Source organism: Rhinatrema bivittatum, chromosome 1 (genome assembly GCF_901001135.1).
Source record: "Rhinatrema bivittatum chromosome 1, aRhiBiv1.1, whole genome shotgun sequence".
In the NCBI taxonomy this organism is placed as follows: Eukaryota; Metazoa; Chordata; class Amphibia; order Gymnophiona; family Rhinatrematidae; genus Rhinatrema; species Rhinatrema bivittatum.
The window spans coordinates 337,004,898-337,028,907 of NC_042615.1; the positions used below are offsets into that span (position 1 = coordinate 337,004,898).

Consider the following 24,010-nt stretch of genomic DNA (forward strand, 5'->3'; position numbering starts at 1 on the left):
CCAATTTGATAATTGAAAAATATAAAAATGTTGCATGGCCAAGCAGTCCATCCCCCCCCCCCCCAGCGATATGTGCTAAAACCTTTAATGCACCAAGTGGCTTCTCCCAATATAATTTGAAATTGCCCCATGGCGAGCAGCAATGACTTTCCTCCTACCTTTAAAAACAAATTATGGTCCAACATTCCCACCTCCAAATCTCCAAAGTTGGTCCAAAAGCAGAGTGAAAGCAGAAGGGTGTGTTATCTGCTCCCATGTTGTAGAATATTAAGTGGTTAAGTGAGACAAGAATTAAGTTCTGAATGGAGATTGGTTTTCTTCATTGATAGCTGCAACTTCAGTAATGCATCTTTGATCAGCTTCAATTTAACAGATATGCAAAGTGGCCATCCAGTCTCCTATGCATACCTTTAACAAGTATTACTGTCGTAAAGAGGACTCTTGAAGTGATAGTAACTTTGGACAAACAGTTAAAAAAAAAAACAAAAAACTTCAACTCTCCCACTATTCTCTTCTTAGGGTTAACGAAGTTCAACATATAACCTTCAGCTTGGGAATCCCCACTCGTGTGGATATATTTAGATCGCTTGTCCATGAAGAAAGCAAAGTTGCTTATCTGTAACGAGTGCTTTCTGCGGGCAGCAAAACAAATTAGCCACACAGTTTCACACTCTAGCCACACAATCTCACCCTCTTACCTGTAGAATTGAAGATCAGCTTGTGAAATGACCGAAGAGATACCCACACACACAGACATAATGCCAGGTGCATGCAATCGTGGCACCACAGTACATGTAACTAGTTTCTGACAAATCTGTATTACTAGATTGCCTGGAGTCTTTTAGTGATTATTGCTATATCAATAAAATAATTCGTGCATATAGTTATGGAAGGTTTTTTTTCTATATTTTGAGGAGGTGGGGAATGGAAGGGGAGCATATTGCTGTACTTAACAGATATGTATGCAAGGGAGCAGCTCTCCTCAGTTGGCACACACTGCTGCTCTAAAATTATTTCTCTCATTGACTCTCTTTATTTTCAGATGCTAGAATATCTAAAGCCTGATCTTTACCAATTGCTTCTTTCTTTTTAGAGAGCATGGATTTGACTATTTGGAGTTCCGACTTTGGATCGGCTTGTGGTCAGCTTTCCTCTGCCTCATTCTGGTCGCCACAGATGCCAGCTTTCTGGTCAAGTACTTTACCCGCTTTACAGAAGAAGGCTTCTCCTCTCTGATCAGCTTCATCTTCATCTATGATGCATTCAAAAAGATGATTAAGTTAGCAGATTACTACCCCATCAATTCCCATTTCAAAGTGGACTATGTCACGCAATACAGTTGTGCCTGCTCCCCACCCGACCTAGGTAAGAATTAATACCCTTATTTTGTAGACCAAGTGGTTTGTAAGCAGAATTTTTCTTTCCTTTTTGTCTTCCTTTTATATTGGCATACAGCAAGAATGTTCTGTGCACAAATAGATTGAAGGTGTCTGAAGTTCATTGAAAGCAGATTGAGGCTGACGTTTGCATGGTCTACCCCTGGTGTTCTGTCATGGACTACTGTATCAGGAAGCAGTGGTTGAGAAATTTAAGAAAGTCAGAGAACCTATGAATCTGGCTCATTTTCAAACCTTATCCATATTATACTGTTCCTTTTGAACTTGCCAAGTGGAAGCAGTTTCAATAAGTCTAAGTGTACACAGTGTGCCCTTTCCTCATTCCTGCTGCAGCTGGGGATTTCTTTCTTTAGATTTCCTGTTGATTAGATGAAAAAATAATGCAAAATAAAGTAAAGATGTGATAGCGGCAGAGTTTGAATTCCACTCAATGAGTATGAAGAAACATTTCAGGGCTGGTGATTTCAGAACATTAACCCCACTGCTGACTTAAAGCAAAATTTTAAAAGGCCTGCGCGCTCGTCCATGTGCACGCGGTTCCCAGCGCGCACACATGGACTCACCGATTTTATAACTTGTGCATGCATGTGCGCACAGGTAACGATTCGGGGAGGGGGGGGATTTTTGTAAACACCGCACAGCAATGCGAGTAAGCCTACCTCAGTTCCCTCCCAATCCACTCCAATTAAGGAGCGGACTGGGAGGGAATTTTCCTATCCCCCTATCTAGCCTTCCTCCCTTTTCCACTCTCCTCCCCAACCCCTAAACCTTACCTATCTACCCTAGATTTTTTCGTTTAACAACTTACCCACTCGATGGAGCAGGAGTAAGTTGTGTGCGCCAGCCGCCTGCTGGCATGCACTTCCCTGGGACAGCGTCTAATGTCCCAGTCGGCCCCCACCCAATCCCCACCCTCTGCCCACTCCTTTTGGCTCTGCCATCACTTCTGCGCATACCAGCAGGGTACGCGCATGGCCGGGCCGTTTCTAAAATGTGCTCAGCGTGAGCGTGTATCTGCGGGATCTGCCACGCGTTGGCGATTTGTGTGCGTTGGCGATTAAAAATGTACCCTTTAATGTCTGGTACTGATTGTCTTATGTTAGTGGCATCACCAAAAGTGTGAATTTTTATGATAAAAGTGAGTTAAGTGTTTTCACTGTCATACCCTTCTCTTGGAGAACACCAGTTTTTCACCAAAATCTTTCACCCCCAAACCTGCAGAAGCCTACACATCCATTAAGTTCACTTTAATGTGGTTGCTGTGTTTCATTTGAATGCACTGACTGTAGATTAACAAACACAAAAATGTTATACCTTTTTCTTTGCTTAGTCCAATAAAGGTATTGTTTTATTTGCCAAGACTGAAAAAAAATTCACCATTTATTTTGAATTAATTTTGTGAGAACGTGCTCTTTAAATTTTATTGACTTAGCACAATTGCAGGGTTCCGGAGAGAGCCGTGGATAAAGACTCATGGTTCCATAACTCAGTAGAGGCTCATTTACATTGAGCTGGAAATCCATAAAAGTTGGAGGAAGCTGCTAGGCCAAAACTTAATAAATAAAATATATTTTACAGTGAATCTTTCTGGGTAAGGCAAGAAGTTATAATTTCTTATGAAATACATGGGCCCGCGCCCATGTATTTCATAAGAAATTATAACTTCTTGCCTTCTTGTAACCGTGCGCTGAGCGTGGCAGCCCAGTTGTACCTAGCTGGTGGAACTCCAGCGGCGCAGCTCCCCTCCCCCTCCTTCCTCAACCAGGAAAGGGTAGGAGGGAGGAACAGTCACATGCTGCTGACATCGCGGCCCATTTAAATGGCCAAGACCAAGGCGCACCCGGCGTCTTTGTGGCTGGCCAGCTTTCGTGCTCGCATCGAGGAGGGCCTCTGAAGAAGGTAAGTAAAACAGCTGCGTGGTGCCCTAGAAATGCGGCTCTATTGACCGGCAGATTTGAAGCATGGGAAGATCAGCAGGGGATTTAATCAGTCGGCCGTTTTGTGCAAGGTTAGAGCGGGGGGGGGGGGGGGGCCCTGGAGCAGAGTGAAGCCAGGGAGATCGAGTGGCCGGGTCGCAGCCGAGAAAAGGGGGAGGTAGAACACAGCGTCGGGTTTATATATGTATGTGTGTGTGTGTATATATATATATATATATATATATATATATATATATATATATATATATATATATATACACACGAAGCAACTCACGGGAACTCTGGTAGTATTGGGCAGTGGCCACCCCCCACCTGGCAGGCGCGGTCATGGAGGAACCAATGCAGGAGCTACTTACCAAACGGCTCTCACGCTGACTGCTGTGCCCAAAGCACAGACGACATCACAGCGTGGAAAATGGGCAAGACAGATGAGCAACTGGGGTGGTAGGGAGTGCATCAGCCAAAGATGGGACAGAGAGGCATTGGTGAGGCACAATCCTGCCAACTTACCTGACCAGGGATGACATCTGGTTGGGTCCTCATGAGACCCGGCTTGATGGAAGGAGCTCACCTACCAGGCATACAATAAGGGAGATGGCGATGTCCACGGTGTCCGAAAAGCTTTACTTGCAGCAGGACCCCCTGTTGGTGCACCGGTTTCTTCCACCACACACCAGAGCTCCCACTGAAGCGCACAGCCCAAACCAGTTGGATCATGAACCAACAAGGTTCTCCATACAGTAGGGGGTACGTGACCTGTGAATACAGAAGGCACATCGTCTGGTTCAGGGGGCCCGCAAAGGCAGTCTGGATACTAGGGGGCAGGGTTATGCCAGCGTGTACCCAACATATATGAACTTTGACAATACAGCATGGCAGCAGAGACCGGTCTGGGGTCCCAGTACACCTGGCTCGGCTCCCGGATGGGGTCCGGCTATTCGTCCACACCGTGGATCAACACAATGGGATTTCTCTTTATACGGCGGTTTAGTCAGTCCATACTCTTACTCCCCCCACTATGGTGTCACTGGCCAGCTCCCACACTGGGAACCTGCAACCCATACAGTTGAGGGCAGACAGCATGAGAGGGCTCATATCCCAGCACAGGTAGCAGGGGAGCAGCAGAAGGAGGCACCACGATGGGTATGCAGGAGACCCTTGGGAACACACCGATGATGACTGAATTGCAAATCCGACCAGTGACCTAAAATGAACTAGGAATACATCCCAATACACAGAATCAGGCTGTAGTCGCAACATCCAGCATCGCGAGGCTGGCAGCCCAGAACAGAGAAGGCGTTGAGGGTGAGTCTCAAGGGGAGGCCGGGAGTAGCGTGCGCACCGAAGGGAGCATGCATGCAGATAGGAGCAAGCCGGCTGGCAACAAAAGGCGCAAGACTAAGCACAAGCATAGATCCAGCTCCAGTTTAAGCAGTTTCTCACAGGACAAGCAGGATGGTAGTCCTCCCATATGGGTGACATCACAGGATGGAGCCCAATCACGGAAAACGTCTGTCAAAGTTTCCAGAACTTTGACTGGCCCCTACTGTGCATGCCCAGCATGACATCAACCCTGCAGCCAGCGGGGGTCCCCCTTTAGTCTTCTTTTTTCCGCGCAGCAGTAGCCTAGTGGTAAAGGAGCTCTGAAGAGATTCCTGACAGGAATTTTCCTCACGGAATTACTAAAAGTTAATTGCTCCACAGGGGTCCCTCCTCTGACTTTTCTCAGTCTGCGGTACTCTGGTAAGTTTTTACCCGTTTCCCGTCAATTACCATTGAGTTTGGCCCTCGCGGCCTACTGGCTGTCGACCGTACCACGGCTTGATTTTTTTTCCATGGCATCGGGGCTTCGTCGGTGCCCGGACTGTACCCACACCATGTCTATCACAGACCCCCATAAAGTCTGTGTAATGTGTTTAGGATGTGAGCACGATGTCTTAACCTGCACCAAATGTGCCTTAATGACACCGAAGGGTCGCAAAGCCAGAATGGAGAAGATGGAACTTCTCTTCCGTGCTCAAACTCTGACTCCGTCCATTGCATCGACATCGTCAGAACTGGCACCGTCGACTTCGCGCCAGCATTGACCACCGACCGGCATCGACGACTTCTCGGCCATTGACACCCTCTACTCCCCCTCAGGATCGAGGGGATCACAGGGAGAATAATCGCCATCAACACCGTAAGACTCGGACCATCGAGGAGCGAAATCCTCGACCTCGCCATCGTCCGAGCTGCTGTCGAAGAAGCCATGTCCAGGAAAGGCACTGACCATTCCTGCGACTGTGTCACCAAGGCAACCCTCACCCGATCGGGGATCGGGAACCGCGACTCCGCCTTTAACGGTGGTCCCTCCAGCTATGCCTCTGCCTCCTTCTTCTGTTTCGGAGCCAGGGCTGCTTGCTCCAGGTCTTCGAGAAGAACTGGACCGGATGGTTCAGGAAGCCATCGACAAGGCAATGCAACTGACTGTGGAACCGACCATTGACCAGATTCCAGCAGCGCTGGCACTGCTGCTATCCAGGATGGAAGCCCTAATGGCCGCCTTTCCATCGATGGATCCCAGGTCTCTGATGGCTCCGATGCCCTCCCCACTGACAGCATCATCGGGAGGAGAAACACCGTTCTGCATTCCTCCATCCGGAGTTCTGCCTCAGCCATCGATGCCTATACGTCCCTCGCCACCGACCCCTTTCATCGGTGCCAATACGTCTGTCGGCGCCACCAAGTCATCCATCGATGTCTTCGATACCATCATCGGTGCCTCCAATAAGTCCTCCGATTCTTCGGAGCCTAGACCGGGACCTTCAGGTATCCATCCACCCTGTTCCCCTCTACTTCCTAGAGGGAAGGGTGTTATACTTATGATACCTGGGGAGATGATACCTCATCAGACACCGCTGACTTACTTTCACCACCTTCACCCACTGAGAGTAGAAAGCGTTCTCCTCCAGAGGACCTCTCATTTATAAATGTTGTGAAGGAAATGTCTGAATTGGTTCCTTGTCAATTACAGATGGAACAGGATGATAGGCACCAGATGATGGAGTTACTCCAATTCCTGGATGCCCCCAAAGTAATAACCTCTATTCCCATCCATCAGGTCCTTCTTGATCTCCTCAAGAAGAACTGGGAAAATCCTGGAACAGTTGCTCCAGTACACAGGAAAGCTAACACTACTTATTTAGTGCAGTCAGCCCCAGGTTTTCAGAAGTCACAGCTTGATCACCAGTCAGTTATGGTAGAATCTGCACAAAAGAGGGCAAAAAGGTCAAAACCTCACTTGTCTGTTCCTCCTGGAAAGGAACAGAAATTCCTAGATAACATTGGTCGCAGAGTATTCCAAGGAGCCATGCTCATCTGCCGAATTGCCGCCTATCAGCTTTATATGATCCAATATAACAGGGTCATTTTTAAGCAGATACAGGACTTTTCAGACTCCCTGCTTCAGCAATTCCAAGAACAATTACAAACCTTTGTAAACAAAGGTTTTGAGGCAGGCAAACAGATTAGAACATCTTATGACATTTTTGACACCTCTACCAGAGTGTCTGCAGCTGCTATTTCGGCAAGACGATGGGCCTGGCTCAAGTCCCAGAAGTGCACGACTGCCCAGAAGTGCACGACCGGTTGTCCAACCTACCTTTTGTGGGAGATAACCTGTTCGGCGAACAGATCCAATGGATGGTGGCAGAATTAAAGGACCATCATGAGACCCTAAAACAGCTCTCTTTGATGCCTTCTGACTTCTCCTCAAAGCAGCCCTTTAGAAGGGACTCTAAGTCATTCTACTGTCCAAGGAAGTCATACCCACCACCAGCCAGATCCTGTGCTATGAGACCTTATCAAAAACTGCAGTCTCGCCAAGCCCGAAAACAAAAACCACAAGCAGCTCCCCAGCCAGGCTTCAGGTTTTTGACTTCCACTTAGAGAGCAGCAGCCAGATTCCTCTGTTGCACATACCAGTGGGAGGTCGACTGTGCCACTTCCACAACATGTGGCATTCAATCACATCCGACCAATGGGTATTGGCAATCATTGTTCAGGGTTACCATCTGAACTTTCTCGCCCTGCCACCGGACTCCCCACCTGTATAGATGTGGAGAACATCCGATCACTCCATTCTTCTGGATCAAGAGGTCTCCCTCCTTCTCCAGTCAAGAGCAATAGAACCCGTTCCACACTCTCAGCAAGGCCTAGGGTTCTATTCCCGGTACTTCCTAATCCCCCAAAAATCGGGAAGCGTCTGTCCTATTCTAGATCTATGGGCCCTCAGCAAGTACCTCCAGCAAGAAAAGTTCAAGATGGTCACCTTGGGCTCGCTTCTACCTCTTCTACAAAGAGGAGACTGGCTCTGCTCTCTGGACCTCTAGGACAAATACACCCATATTGCAATAAGTCCAACTCATCGCAAATACCTGAGATTCCTAGGAGGCCCCAAGCACTATCAATACAGAGTGCTTCCATTCGGCCTCGCGTCTGCACCACGAGTCTTTACAAAATGCCTCATAGTCATCGCAGCCTTCCTCAGGACACAAGGTGTTCACATCTACCCCTATCTGGACAACTGGTTAATCAAGACTCCCACTCAGCAAGCTGCTCTGTCGTCCCTCAATCTAACCTTACACACTCTAATTTCGTTAGGATTTCTCATCAATTACGACAAATCCTACTTAGTCCAATCTCAAACCTTATCGTTCATTGGGGCAGACTTGGACACCTTACAGGCAAAGGCTTTCCTGCCTTGACAACGGGCACTGACTCTCGTGTCACTTGCTCACAGCTACAGTCTCAACACGCTGCGACTACACGCCAATTTCTCGTCCTCCTGGGATACATGGCGTCCTCAGTTCATGTCACATCAATGGTCTGCTTGGCCATGAGACTCATGCACTGGACTCTGAGGTCTCAGTAGACTCAAGCTATTCAGCCTCTGTGGGCCATTGTCAACATCACCGATTCACTGTGTCTATCCCTCGCCTGGTGGAAAAATCAGACCAATCTCCTCCAGGGATTGCCCTTCCAGGTTCTGAATCCTCAAATCATTCTTACCACAGACGCTTCCAATCTTGGGTGGGGAGCCCACATAGCCGATCTGCAGACACACAAGGCTCTTGGTCTCCAGAGGAAGCCAAACGCCAAATAAATTTCATAGAGCAAGCAATAAGATATGCTCTCAGGACCTTTCAGGATTGCCTGTCAAATCAGGTCATCCTAATTCAGATGGGCAACCAGATGGCCATGTGGTACATCAACAAGCAGGGAGGCACAGGCTCCTTCCTTCTGTGTCAGGAAGCTGCGCAGATATGGGCAGAAGCCCTCTCCCATTCGATGTACCTCAGGGCCACCTACTTGCCGGGAGTGGACAAGGCAGACAAGCTGAGTCGCGTTTTTCAACCACACGAGTGGTCTCTCAACCCCTTGGCAGCGAACTCCATCTTCCAGCAATGGGGATTTCCTTAGATAGACCTCTTTGCGTCCCCTCAGAACCGCAAAGTGGACAACTACTGCTCCCTCATTCACAGTGAACACTTTCAGCCCAGAGACGCATTCTCCCTCTCATGGGCAACTGGTCTGCTTTATGCATTCCCTCCACTTCCTCTTCTCTCGAAGACTCTCGTGAAGTTACGTCAGGACAAGGGAACCATGATCCTGATAGCACCTCACTGGCCACGCCAAGTGTGGTTTCCAATACTTCAGGATCTCTCCATCCGCAGGCACATTCCCTTGGGAACAGACCCGCTTCTGATCACTCAGAACGACGGGAGTCTAAGCCATCCCAATCTTCAAGCCTTGTCCCTGACAGCATGGATGTTGAAAGGTTAATCCTTCAGCCACTTAACCTTTCAGATCCAGTTTCCTGTGTCTTGATTGCTTCACGAAAGCCTTCCACGAGAAAATCTTACTCTTACAAAAGGAAAAGGTTCACGTCATGATGCTTTTCTCAGTCCCTTGACCCCTTTTCCTGTTCAATCCCGAAGTTTCTGGACTATCTCTGACATCTATCAGAGTCAGGTCTTAAGACATCTTCCATTAGAATGCATGTCAGTGCGGTAGCCGCCTTCCATAAAGGTATCGGGGATGTCCCTTTATCAGTACAACCCCTTGTAACACGCTTTTTGAAAGGTTTGCTCCACATCAAGCCTCCACTGTGTCCTCCGGCCCCTTCTTGGGACCTTAATCTGGTTTTGGGTCGGCTCATCAAACCACCGTTCGAGCCTCTTCACTCCTGTGACTTTCGATATCTCACATGGAAAGTGATTTTCCTTTTGGCTATCACTTCAGCTCGCAGAGTTAGTGAATTGTAGGCTCTAGTTACCTACCCGCCTTACACTAAACTTCTGCAGGACTGGGCGGTACTCTGCACTCACCCGAAATTCTTATCTATGGTAGTCTCGGATTTTCATCTAAACCAATCCATCATACCACCTACCTTTTTTCCCAGGCCTCATGCCAACTCGGGAGAACAGGCTCTGCATACCCTTGACTGTAAACGGGCTCTAGCGTTTTACCTAGACTATACAGCTGCCCACAGGGAAAGCACTCAATTGTTCGTCTCTTTCCACCCTAACAAGTTAGGGAAGCCTGTGGGTAAGCAGACTCTCTCCTCCTGGTTGGCGGACTGCATATCCTTCTGCTATCAGCAAGCGGGCATTCCATTTCAAGACCGTGTTAAAGCACACTCTGTGAGGGCCATGGCGACTTCAATAGCACACCTATGATCGGTGCCGCTTCCTGACATTTGCAGAGCTGCAACCTGGAGTTCTCTCCACATCTTTGCAGCCCACTATTGCTTGAACAAAGCCGGAAGACAAGATTCCATCTTCGGCCAATCTGTCATTCATAACTTATTTACAACATGACGTACCTACACCCTTCCGCCTGCCCGATGGGGTTCAGGATGCCCTCTCCCAAATTCCACCCCAGTTGTTGTGCCTGTTGCACGCCTTTGGGTATATTTGGTGCATGTTCGGACATCATCAGCTCTGTACTCACCCATATGTGAGGACTACCATCCTGCTTGTCCTGTGAGAAAGCAAATGTTGCTTACCTGTAACAGGTGTTCTCACAGGACAGCAGGATGTTAGTCCTCACGAAACCCACCCACCGCCCCGAAGTGTTGGGTTTGTAACGTTTTGTTATTTTATTTTTCGGCACTGCCTGTAGCTTTCAAATAAGACTGAAGGGGGACCCCTGCTGGCTGCAGGGTTGGTGTCATGCTGGGCATGCCCAGTAGGGGCCAGTCAAAGTTCTGGAAACTTTGACAGAAGTTTTCCGTGATTGGGCTCCATCCTGTGATGTCACCCATATGTGAGGTCTAACAATCCTGCTGGCCTGTGAGAACACCTGTTACAAGTAAGCAACATTTGCTAGCTTTTCAGCAACATCTCATGGCAACAGGAGCAGGTGGAGAATCCAGAGGTCCCCCAGTGCTCACCACTCTATCCAAACTGTGGGAGAGTGTTCCCAGATCACTTCGCAGGAAGATTCAGAAGCGAGTTTACATTGATATATTTCGCATCTTCGAGGTCTACTATGAGGAAGTTGGAGGAAGGAGTGCCATAGGGTACTGAAAGAAGTGTTCCCAGGACCATCATCAACTGGACTTGTGCCTTCCTTCATATAAATGTGGTCGGGCACAAGTATCCCTCCCAGTATGGTCCCATGCTGACCTACACAGATAACATCCTCAAATCATACAAGGAACATGAAGGCTGGGCTTGGCTGAATTATGACAAGAAATTCCGAGACAAGATGGAAGAAAATTGTTTCATGTCTTGGGGAATGCAAGATGTCAGCTTGTGGGTGAAGCAGATGACATGTAAGGCAAGTGATGAAAGAGCATGCTCGCGGGCATTGAAGAAGTCTTCATTGACCACGCAGGCTACGGGGGCAGTACAGGCACAAGATAACACATGCTGGCATAACAGCAAGGCGACATGTATCTTTCAGGACTGCAAGTTCAAGTATGTCTGTTCATCCTGCACTGCTCCTCACTCACAGATCGATACTCTAAAACCGCGGCAGAAAGAGTGCGGCATTACCAGGCGCACCCTTCCTCCCCGCACGCACAGTTCTCTTGACCTAGCGCCTGATACTCTCTTCTAATTGCATGCAAATGCATGCCGCGGCTGTGAAGCATTAGGGAAGGGTTAGGCCCGCGCAACCCATTTTACTGTATAGGCGCTTAATACAGCGCCTATACAGTAACCTGGGTGCGCTGGTACCTGTCATTTCAAATGTCATTTCAAATGACATTTGAAATGACAGGCACCAGGAAGTGTAAAAAACAAAAAACCAAAAATATGTAAAAACCTGAATGTTATAAAAAAAAATAAAAATTTTTAAATACCTGTCACTTTCCGAATCGTGCGGTCATCCAGGCAGCGGCGGGAGCCGGAGGGCCGCGTGGGTCCAGGCGGCCGGCAGCGGGAGCCGGGTGTTCGATCGAGGCTGCGGGCGGGTGGGCGCGTGTTCGATCGAGGCTGCGGGCGGGTGGGCGCCTGTTCATCCAGGCGGCGGGGGCGGGTGGGCGCGCGTTGGTTTTAGGAGGGCGGCGGCAGCGGCGGCGGGATCCGGGGGGCGGGTGGGCGCGTGTTCAATCTAGGCCGCGGGCCGGGTCGCACAGGCGTGCATTCATCCAGGCGGAGGAGCCGGCGGCGAAAGCGGCCTCCGGCAGCCCCCACCGGCAGTGAATGAATGCGCGCCTGTGCGACCCGTGCGATTCGGCGCTCAAGGCGTGACGTCACGGCATGTGACTGCCTTGAGCACCGAATCGCACGGGTCGCACAGGCGCGCATTCATTCACTGCCGGTGGGGGCTGCCGGAGGCCGCTTTCGCCCCCGGCTCCCTCCGCCTGAATGAATGCACGCCTGTGCGACACGGCCCGCGGCCTAGATTGAACACGCGCCCCCCCCCCCCCCCGGATCCCGCCGCCCGCCTGAAACCAACGCGCGCCCACCCGCCCCCGCCACCTGGATGAACAGGCACCCACCCGCCCGCGGCCTCGATTGAACACGCGCCCACCCACCCCCCGGATCCCACAGCCCGCCTGAAACCAACGCGCGCCCACCCGCCCCCCGCCGCCTGGATGAACAGGCGCCCACCCGCCCGAGGCCTCGATTGAACACGCGCCCACCCGCCCCCCAGATCCCGCCGCCGCTGCCGCCGCCCGCCTGAAACCAACGCGCGCCCACCCGCCCCCGCCGCCTGGATGAACAGGTGCCCACCCGCCCGTGGCCTCGATCGAACACCCGGCTCCCGCCGCCGGCCGCCTGGACCCACTCGGCCCTCCGGCTCCCGCAGCTGCCTGGATGACCACACGATTTAAAATTTTTTTTTTTTTTTCTGACAGGTTTTTATGTGTCCCACAGCATTACATTTTCTCGATCATCTCTGTATCGCTTTTTTTTTTAATTGTTTTTTATTGTGTTTGAGTATCTTAAGTGGTGTCGATGGATTTGTTACAAGACTCACAGTCCTAACACCTACTAGGGGGAGGCGGTAAACTAACATGTTAAGGCCGCGGCAAAACAGCGGGTTACTAAGGAGATAATATCAGCGCCCGTTACAGTATCGGAGGGGAATAGCTAATTCCTTCATTATACAGCTAATTCGTTCATTTACACATCATATACATGCTGCGTGCGGAAAGGGTTATGTGTCTATTTTAAGAAGCGCTACGGACGCGTGAAACTGGAGACTGTATCGCTGGATCGCCTTACTCGTCTGTATTGTGCGCTCCCAGCACGTTACAGACGGGAAATCTTCAACCGCACGTTACTGTATCGACCTGTCAGTCACAAAATGCTCTAAGAAACCAACGTGTGTGTGTGTGTGTGTGTGTGTGTGTGTGTGTGTAATTGAAAAGGGAGATAAGTTCTAGCAATTTGGTAAAGCACTATCACCCATCGCCTTATCGGCTGATCCCTTGGCATAGATAGGCACAATGGATTTTACAAGGTTTCTGCGAAGGACTCCCCATTTCATTCCAGGGTCAGTTGGATGGGACAACTACCCCCAGTGCTCCATCAGCTGTTCGACATGCTTCCATCATACAAGTGAAATTGGACATGGAGTTGGCACTGGGACACATTAAAGGTCCATTTTCACATCAGCCTTTTCAGAAAATGTATCTTTCACTGCTGGCAGTGATTCCCAAGAAGAAGGGAAAGTTCTGTCTCATCCAGAACCTCTCCTACCCTCCAGGCTCATCTGTGAACGATCAACTCCCCCCCCCCCCCCCTTCACCAGAAGAGTGCTCAGTCCAATATGCTTTCTTTGACTTAGCGATTGCAATGCTCAGGAAGTGCAGTGTGGGTGCATTAATGGTCAAGTTGGATATAGAATCTGCATTCAGGCTACTGCCGGTTCATCTGAAGAGCTTCCGTTTGTTGGGCTTTTGTTTCAGAAACCAATACCACTTTGATAAATGTATGCCAGTGTCATGTGCCTACTTGGAACTCTTTAGCTCTTTCTTTCATTGGGTGACATTGCAGCGGACAGAGTCAAGCAATGTCATCCATTACCTAGATGATTTTTATTCATTGGGCCGAAGGAATCAGACACTTGCGCACACCTATTACAGGAATTCCAATCTGTGGCTGACGACCTCGGTGTTCCCCTCTCCCACAACAAAACCAAAGGTCCTTCAACCGTTATTTCTTTTCTTGGCATAGAGCTGGATTCGATCGACATGGAGTCTAGGCCCCCAGATGATAACTTGGAAAACCTACATGCAATGTTGCAGCAGGCATCGACAACAAAGAAACGCATGCTGCGAGTGATCTAAGCCATCTTGGGTACACTGAACTTCGCCTGTCTAGTAATTCCCATGGGGCGAGTTTTCTTGACGTTGGCTGCTGTCACAGTCTGTATTAGTAAGCTGCACCACTTCATGAAAGTGTTGAAGGCAATGTGAGTGGATATCGCCATATGAGGATTTTTTTGCAGGAATTTAACTGCATGTCCCTATGGCAGGGACCCCCACTCTCTAGCAGAGAATTGGACATACACTTTGATGCCTCAGGAGGTTGGGGCTTTGGGGTATTTTGTCAAGGGGCTTGGTGCACCAAGCCTTGGCCGGCAGAGTAGGCCGACGATGGCTTGATGAGGAACATCACATTTCTGGAATTATTCCCAATATGGGTAGCCCTTGTATTATGGGGCAACAGATTGAAGAACAAGCATATAATTTTTTGGCAGTACAGGTTTTGAATAGGCAATCGAGTAAATACCCCAAGGTGTTAGACTTGCTAAGGAAGGTGGTCCTAGCGGGTCTGCACATCAATACAACAGTGAGGGTAAGGCACATTCCGGGGGTTTGTAATGGTATTGCTGATTCCTTATCTCAAGTTAAGTTGGATTTGTTTTGCAAACAGGTACCCACAGTGGATGAACAGGGAACGCCAATACCAGAGCAACTGTGGAGGATTGGTCTTCAACCACCAGGGACCTAGAACGGGGATCCTTGGCCGCAGCCACATGGTCCGCATACTGTCAAAGTTACGGCCACATGACAAGATTCCTAATGCAACATGGGTGGAGGCAGGGACCAGTCCTGGAGGACCTGATGGTAAAGTATATCTCTACAGCCAAGGAAATGGAGGTTTCCAGAGGCTCCCATGGTCAAACACTTGGTAGGTCTGGCTGCCTTCTTGAAAGCTTGCAGATGGGGAGACCCCTACCAGGTTCTTTCTGCTGAAGAGGAAATTGGCTGGTTGGTCGAGAAAGGTGGGGACAACCACCGATATATGACTTCCAATAACACACGACTTGTTGGGGACTCTATGGGTAGACTTGGCATCCTCCAACTTTGAAATTGACCTGTTCTGCCTCATTTTCTTGCTGGCCTTTTTTGGAGCTTTACGAGTGAGCGAGCTGGTCACATCTACAAGGATGATCTGGGCACCGGTGGCATACTATTGTGGAACATGTCATGTACACCTCTAGCACTCCGTATCAAGATACACAGGTCAAAAACTGACCAGATGGGAAAGGGGGCAATCCTGTCTTTGAAGCAGATCGAGGCATTCAGCACTTGTCCGGTCCGCAACATGGAGAAGTATCTAGCGGTTTGACCCTGCAGGGATGTACACTTGTTGGTATATGCTGACCAGGTCCCATCAACCAGATATTAATTCTCCGCTGTGCTCAGAATGGCAGTAACAAGAATGGGGCTGGATGCCAGGAAATTCACCACACACTCCTTTAAGATTGGAGCAGCCCTAAGTGCCACGCAAGTAGGACTTCGGACCGACGTGATACAGTGAATAGGAAGACGGAGATCATCAGCAGTTAATTCATATGTCAGGATGGACCAGGTGAGCACTTCTACTCATGATTCTTAATTGTATTTTGCAGATCCACCTGGGCTCAATGGACAGCTTGGATTAATGGACTGGGATTGGGCCACTAGGAGAGCACGTGATCTCCCATACGGACTGCACTTGGGATTGCCACCTCGTGTGCTGGTTGTCACATGGATATGGAAGCTGGGTTTGTGTTGGGACCAGTTGTTGCCCCTTCTTCTGCGCTTGAGGGATTCGAGGGCAGCTCCAGATGCCATCATAATTCATTTGGGGGGCAACAACCTTGGTGAATTATTAAGCAAGCATCAGATTGAGGATCAAGAATGACTTGGCTGAGCTATCCGGTTGGTTCCTACATACTTATTTCTTGTGGTCAGATATTATTCTTCGTCCAAAGCTGAACAATTCCAGACTGTGAAGGAGGGAATGCAAGAAAGTTAACCTTCAGATCAGCATATGGACCTGTAAGTTGAGCGGATAAGACATGAATGGGCGAATGACCAATGTCAAGGTTTGTTTAGGCTAGACAGTGTCCATCTGTCAGACATTGGCTATGATATATTCAACAATGCCCTGCAGGAGGTTTTGGAAGGATGGTTGTTGGGGAGTATTGTTGGCCGCAGCTAGATGTTGGTGGGGGCACGAGGCAAGGGCATGCTGTACCTCATGCCTATGGCGGTTACCCGGGCCGGTAGGGGCATTTTGGATGTGGTGCAGGCAGGCATCACGGTCCGGGTCAGCAGTCGACTGATGCCTTGGGCTGCGCAGGGCAGGGGTGTTTGTACGCTGAAGGTTGGGGGCCCCCTTGCTTGGGGACAAGATGGGGGGCCTGGGTTTGATTCTGCCTTGCTCAGGTACTACGGCGGGCAGGGGAGGTGATGGTATAGCCCAGTCTTTGAAAACTGCCCTACTGGCTCGGGTGCCAGTTTGTCTAGGGGTCTATATATATTGTTAAAACTATGGCCTTTTTATCCAATATCTCTGTTTGTGGTTATTCCATTGTATTAAAGAATGTATGTAGGTATGAATAAGGGTCAATTAGAGGTGATGGGTGGGAGGGACGTAGACTGGATGACACTACAGTCTCAGCTGCTAGAGTTAATATGTGGGCCCCGTGCCCACCATATAACCATGCGCCGCGTGTGGCAGCCGGTTGCACCCAGCTGGTGGGACTCAAACGGTGCAGCTTCCCTCCCCCTCCTTCCTCGGTCTGGGTCGATGCGATGGTGACTTGAGTGGGTGAGGGGAAGGGGGACGGAGCTGATAATGTCATGGCCCATTAAAAGGGCCGCGACCGAGGCATACCCGGCCTCATTGTTCCTGGCCAGCTTCCCCATTCATCCACCCACCCCATTTCCCTTATTAAACAGGAATTTCTGGTCAATTAATGTTAGAGGTTTTAGCTTAGGTAATGGTATAGTTATAAGAACATTTGGTCAATCTGTATTTGACGGCTTGTATATGTGATAGCACCCAATGTTGCCTAGCAGGGCATGTTTATGGTTGTAATACGCAAATAAAGCAGATAACAGCACGTATTAGGTAGTTACACAATGAGAAATGTGCAATAGTAGGGTTAATATTGCAGCAGAAGGGGGGAGGCAGTTACCTGGGCTGGTAGGAGTATTTTGGTGCAGGCGGATATCGCAGTCCGGGTCAGGAGTTGACTGGTGCCTTGGGCGGTGCAGGGCCAGGGGTGTTTTTATGCCAAAGGTCGGGGGCCCGGATTCGATGCTGCCTTGCTCGGTTATTATGGCAGGCAGTGGAGGTGATGGTGTAGCCCATCTTTGGGAACTGCCAAACCGGCTCGGGTACCAGTTTGTCTAGGAGTCTGTATATATTATTAATAAAACTGTGGCCTTTTTATCCAGTATTTGTGTTTATTCCATTGTATTAAAGAATGTATGTAGGTGTGGATAAGGGTCAATTAGAGGTGATGGGTTGAAGGAAATTGGGGTGGGAGGGACATAGACGGGACGACACTACAGTCACAGCTGCTAGAGTTACTGAGAGAGAAAATCAGATTTATTTTTTGCGCGTATAACTTGGAGTAGCTGGTGAAATCACACTTGATCATTTTTTGTTATTTACAGTACTTATAGTCTGCCATTTTACCAAAATATGTTCATGATTAGTTTTCCTTACTCCCTTTACACAATCTGCTCCTGATGTGGTGGTATACATTAAAGAAAAAATAAGTAGCTACTTGATATTTTTTTGTCTGGTGCATCTGGCTGAGAGTTGGATTTTATTACTGGGACTGCATGCATGGCTTGCATTTTAGTTTGTTTGAGGGATCACCTGAATGTAAGAAAAATTTTCAGTCAAACTCAAGACGGGTAGAATTTAGCAAAAAAAACTAAAAACACCTGAACAGATGCACCTCAATATATGGAGAAACAGCTACAAACACTGCCAGCCTGATGCACGTTTTCTGGATTAGCTTCTTTGTGAGATAACTGCTTCTAGGTAGTTCCTGTACTCTAAGTTAAAGGTCAGAACAAAGAGTCTTTATTGACCTTTTTTTTTTTTTATTGCCCGAATTCAAAAAATAGGTGGAAACTGTACATTCAGTAAAGGTCCATTTTGTACTGACGCTTAGCAGCCTGTTGCTTAGTATCATGTTGGTTTTATTTTCCCCAGTATACTCTGAGTTTTATATTGTAACTGTAAAACCATTTTGGTGCATGGCTTTCCAAGACTGTAGGTGGGAGAGAGCCTGTTAATCAAGTGAGCAGCACAGGGCTCCTTTTGTTTCAGTGAAAGAGTACAATATGAAAATTAATAACTATGTCTTAAAAGGTGCTACATTTATCTTAGGCCAGGCCTGCTCCTTTAAATTGTCATCTTGCTCTTTTGGTGTCTGCTGTGATATGTTTGTCAGGTGTGTTTCCCAGAAGAATCCCTCGGGACATCTTTTACAGCATTCACCTCTCAGGGTTCATATTGGAAAAATCTCTTATACGGCTAGGATTCCGTTTCTTTATTTGTTTTGCTGTGGTGTTTTCTTCTTTCTCCTTATCTGCGAAGATTTTTCTTGGTTAAAAATTCCATCTTTTCATCAGTGGATGAGAGCATGTTTGGTTTGGTATTGTGCATGTTTTCTCAACATCAAGCAAGCGTGCTATGGTGAAGAAGCACGAATGTAGAGGCGCACTGACAACCAGGAAGCGGAGCTACAGGGGAGGAATTTGGAGAATCAGGTCCCCCTGGATTTCTCACAGATTTGTAAGAAGTAATGAAGAAGTGGGCAGCTTATTATAGAGTACTTCTTGCGAATTGACTTGCAGAATGGGGTTTAAAAAAGCCCCCCAAATCAAAAAGGATTAGAGGTCCAAGAATGCTGTTTTGGCAGGCTGCTGCCAGTTTCTAAACCTTTCGTTCTTGAACTAATCATGAGAAAGATTTCTTACCTTGATGCCATCAAAACCTAATGATGGCCTTCTTCTGAAGATTTACATTTTTCATTGGGTTCAAGGATATATATATATATATATATATAATATCTTAGCTATAAAGTATCTGTTGTGAACTGCAGGAGTTTTTTGTAAATGGATTTAATGAAGCACAGCAAAGGAGAAACATGCTGTGCAGTGCCAGCTGCAGACTGCTGCAGGAGTCCATCCACCAGATTATCTTGGCTCTGAGCTTAACAGGTTTCAGCAGTGCCCTTTTTGCAAGGCCTTGGGGGTTTTAATCTCTTGTCTCCAGGGTATCTTATTAGCTTGTAGTCCATTTGTAGACATCTTATTATAAGTTACAAAGTAAAAGAGAATGCCTAAGGGGGGATGGATCATGTCCTTCTCTTTGTCTGTGACTTTTTCAGCTCCTACACCAGGGACGGTGCTGTCACCCGCTGCATGCCATGTCAAGTCTTAACTACTGTCCCTGCTCATTATGATTGATCAGGGGTGCCTTATGCACTGTACCAAAATACAGTAGAAACACAGGCCACATGGTCTTTTTTGTGCCATTGTGTTTCTATCTAGTCTGCTCGTCTATACTGACTATTTAGTTTTACACTCCCTATTGCTCCCTGTGCGAACCAAGAGATCTGCGTGAGAAAGCTGCATAATGGGTAGTGGAGAACATAGAACATAGCAAGGAAGAGCCATGCCGTGTGAGAGAGAGGAGGAAGAGAAGCAGTGATCATAGTTAGGAACGGGCAATGAGAAGAGAAGAGAGGTTCAGGGTCAATGGAGCAGAGAGCTTCAGACCACAAGAGTTCATATGGAGAGCTGCAGGACCAAACAGCAAGGGAGCTGCATCGGAAGAGAAGGAGAAACTACACAGTATGGGAGTTGCATTGGGCCAGAAGAAAAAAGGTGCTTGGTAGTTGGCTGAGCCTGGACTAGGAGAGAAGAGAGGTTTGTGGACAGCAGATGGAAAGGAGAGCTCATCTGGGAAAACTGGGTCTTGCACACAGCCACCAACATGACGGAGACCAAGGGAATGAGTTTTCAGACAGACGCAGTGCAGCAACAGACAGCAAAGAACCGTTGTGACTGTTGTTGCCAGGGATCATCAAGAAAGAGGATGAGAGATGGTGAATAAACTTGGAAGGCAGGGCAGTGTAGAAAGGGACAGACAGGTGGGTACTGCCTTGCCTATTCAATCAGGGAATCAACATGTATTCTTTTCAGACAAGACAGAGATGGCAAATACCAGGACTTAAAAGCAGATTTCAATATACATTCAAGAGGTTTAGAAAATAGGCACTCATAGCGCCTAACCTGTTTACACACTTTACTATCTATTGTTCATTTCCAAGTAATACTCATGTAATGGAATAAAAGTGACAATCAAAACAGACTTTGCTGTTCTGTTTAAAAGCAGGAAACAAAAACGGACAATAGACCGCCACTCCTGCACCTGTGCACACTCAGCGGGGAGTATACCTTTATGCTTGTTTTAAATTGGAGAAGCATCAATGTAGGAGTTTAAAACAAGGACCGATGAGACCCATGATATACGTTACCCTCGGGGGCTTTCTTTACTATAGCAAGAGGCATCATACCTTTTAATCCTTAATAGCTGTTATGAGGGTGAAAACTCTGCCCTGCACGTGAGCGTGACACCGTAACCATCTTTGGCTCACCCGAGGACAGATTCAGTCTGGACTCTGGCTATATCCTTTTGCAGTTTTTATTAATTATGATAAATTTTCTTTTAACAAAACGCAAGCCTGCTTCCCTCAGCAGTGCTGGAAACAGAAATGCAGCAGTGTACTCACAAAAGTCCTTTAGCAAAGTCTTGTCTGGTGCCTCCCTTGTCTTAAGGTGGACCAGACTAAATGCCTGGTCCTGGACTTTTAAGAAGGCTTTAGCACACACTCCTTTACAGTGAGTGTGCTTTGTTGGGGAGAATGGTAGGGGCAGCTGGTGACCATCAGTCATGATCTATTGACATGAATGGAACAGTTTTTGGAACATAAAAAAACCCCCATATACGGTATACATTTTTAACCCTAACCATGAGGGGTTGCATGCAGATAAATCAAACAAATGTGCCTTGCTGATACTCTGAAACCTCAAAGCTACCAAGTAGTTTGGGGCAGGTTACAAAATGCACAAAGTATAAAATCAACAAACAAGACAGACACAATAAAACAACTTATATAGACTAACAAATTACGGCCTGAGCAACTGTTCCATGCATCTGATAAATTATTGGACCTAAAACTTCTCTGAAGAAATGTTTAAGGGCCTTTTCAAATGTTCTAATTTACCCAATGCTATGAATATTTGCTGGTAAAGAGTTCAATAAATTAGGGCCAGCGATTGAGAGTGCTCTCTCGCGAGTTTCATCTAAATGTGCTTTGCGAAGTAAAGGAAATATGAATCGTCGATTATATACTCTTTCGGATAATAAAAGGACTAGGGGGCACTCCATGAAGTTAGCAAGTAGCACATTTAAAACTAATCAGAGAAAATTCCTTTTCCCTCAACGCACAATAAAGCTCTGGAATTTGTTGCCAGAGGATGTGGTTAGTGCAGTTAGTGTACCTGGGTTCAAAAAAGGTTTGAATAAGTTCATGGAGGAGAAGTCCATTAACTGCTATTAATCAAGTTGACTTAGGTAATAGCCACTGCTATTACTGGCATCAGTAGCATGGGATCTACTTAGTGTTTGGGTTCTTGCCAGGTACTTGTAGCCTTAATTGGCCACTGTTGGAAACAGGATGCTGGGCTTGATGGACCCTTGATCTGACCCAGTATGGCATGCTCTTATGAATCTCCAGAAGGTTTTGACTTGCAGAGCGTAAAGATCTCAACAGAGCATAAATGCGCAGTGTTTAATTTATCCAGTGGTATTTGATTGTAAATTAAATGCTATTACGGCTATCTTAAAAAGCACATATCAATAAATCGGCAGCCAGTGTAGAGTGTGGCGAGTAGGAGAGGGATGGTCTCTGAGTGGTGTGCTAGATAAATGTGCTGCTGAATTTTGAACCAGCTGAAGTGGTCGCAACGTTCTGTTAAAAGGAGCAATATAAACAGTTTTCAGTAATTAAGGGAGTGTAGCACGAGAATACAAAACTATACAAAAGCTTTACATTATTTGCTTCTTCCTTTTCCTTTGCTGTTTCAGTTCTCTTTTCCTTCTTTGCATTTCTCTTATAACAGTTCATCTTTTCACTCATTTTTCTCCCTTCTTTCCTTCATTCTCTTTCTTCCTTAACTCCACAAGTCTCTTGAATTTTGCTGCTGATGCTGGCATTGTCAGGCTTTAAATTTTCATTTAATGTGAATCTTCAGATCCTCAAAAAATGTTTTTAGAAATTTAACAGAATGCTTTCCCTGGTTTCTCCTTTCTCTCTTCCTCCTGTTTTACTCTTCCCTCAACTTTTCTAGTTTCTCTTCTTTCCCTTCCTTCTACCTCTTCCCATGCCTTCCCCTTCCTCTACTGCTGCCTTTACTGCCTCCCTCCCATTCTGCCTCTTTGTTCTTCCTTCTTTGAGGGAGCATCATCAGCTCTCTCCCCTAATCCCATGGCCCCCTCTACTTTCTGTGCTTCTCTTCTTCTGTGCTCTCCTCTTTCCTTCTGCATTCTCCTACCCTCCTGTTCTCTCTCTCTCTCTCTTTTTCTCTCTCTGTCCTTTCATTTCTGTCAGTTTTCTCCTCTCAGTGCAACTGGTATGTGGGACAAGAAGAGGAAAAGAATCCTGCACTGCACTGAAGGACCACTGTCCTCATTTCTGGCTAGGGGGACAGAGGATCTCCCGGACTCCGCGTTATTGAATAGCCCCAGATATTGTTGTAGAAGCTGGGGGAAGAAGGGTGGATTTCTCTCAGGTTAAGTGGCGTAGGAAAGAGGCATATGACATTTCCTGGAGCAGGAGAGAGAAGAAAGGAGGATCCCTGTGCTGGGAGATTTAACATTGCTCCTGCAGTGGCAATGGCACGCAGCCCATGTGCAAAACCAACTTAGTGTAGAGGAGTTGGAAGGTGTGGGGATTTGCTTGTGCACAAACTAGGGAACCAGGTAGGTAGGTCAGTCCTTTTTATTTATTTATTTTTTAAACTTCCTTCATGAAATTGATGTGTTCTTACAATTTCACTTTTCTTCTAGCAGTCAGGGCTAAAGTAGTAGACTAGAATGATTAGAAGCATGAACTGTGCAATGCCATGGTATGTTGGACCAGGGCTGCTGTTACAATGCAACTTTAATGTGACTGTGATACCATCACGTTGTCCTAAGTGATAAGTTTTCAGTTTATGCATGCTGCTGCTTTAATCAAACATGGCTGGCTCATACTTTTTGTCTCTGTAAAATTTGCAGGTCCCTTTAAGGTTGAAGGTCTCAAGGCCTGAGATTTACTTCCCTTAGCATAGCACTGGCCATAGATGAATTCATACTGATATGATTCTGAATTGAGTTTCTTGCCTATACGTATTGCCAGAGGGAGTGAAAACCCACAAGATGAGGAAATGGTGACCATTTCACAGTAAATGCTTTTAGTCTGCTTTCATTATTCCCTTGCATCTGTTGACTTTACCTAGGTGGGTTTGTTTTAATAATTGATGACTGACTAAGAAAGAAAAAAAAAAGCTTTCTCCAGCACACTGTGTGACACCGGGTCCATGAATTTAATGGCCTTGTTCCCAGTCTTGTAATGAGTGCATACAACAGTCCATTCGAGGAGCAATTTTAACTAAAGCCTCTCACCTTCCTGCCAATAGATTTGTATGCATATAAGTGGTGTGCAGAGCTATGTGAATACAATATATTTGTAAGGCTGGGTATCGTTCCTTTGTTTTGTTTTCTTGCTAATGCGCTCAGAATGTATTAAATAAGTGCAATTAAGATGTTCTTTTTAAGCTCTAGCCATTTATTCTTTGAGGTCATGGGCAAAGCTTACAAT

The 24,010-nt window shown here is 47.2% G+C and overlaps 1 protein-coding gene across 2 annotated transcripts in view; it reads left to right on the forward strand.

Moving 5' to 3' along the window:
• SLC4A4 (solute carrier family 4 member 4) overlaps positions 1–24,010 on the forward strand; it is a 782,778-nt gene that overhangs the window by 621,965 nt on the left and 136,803 nt on the right. For both annotated transcript variants that reach the window (XM_029598711.1, XM_029598721.1), the window contains one exon: positions 1,094–1,365. In XM_029598711.1, the coding sequence (XP_029454571.1) occupies positions 1,094–1,365 (272 nt within the window). The remainder of the gene's footprint in view (positions 1–1,093; positions 1,366–24,010) is intronic.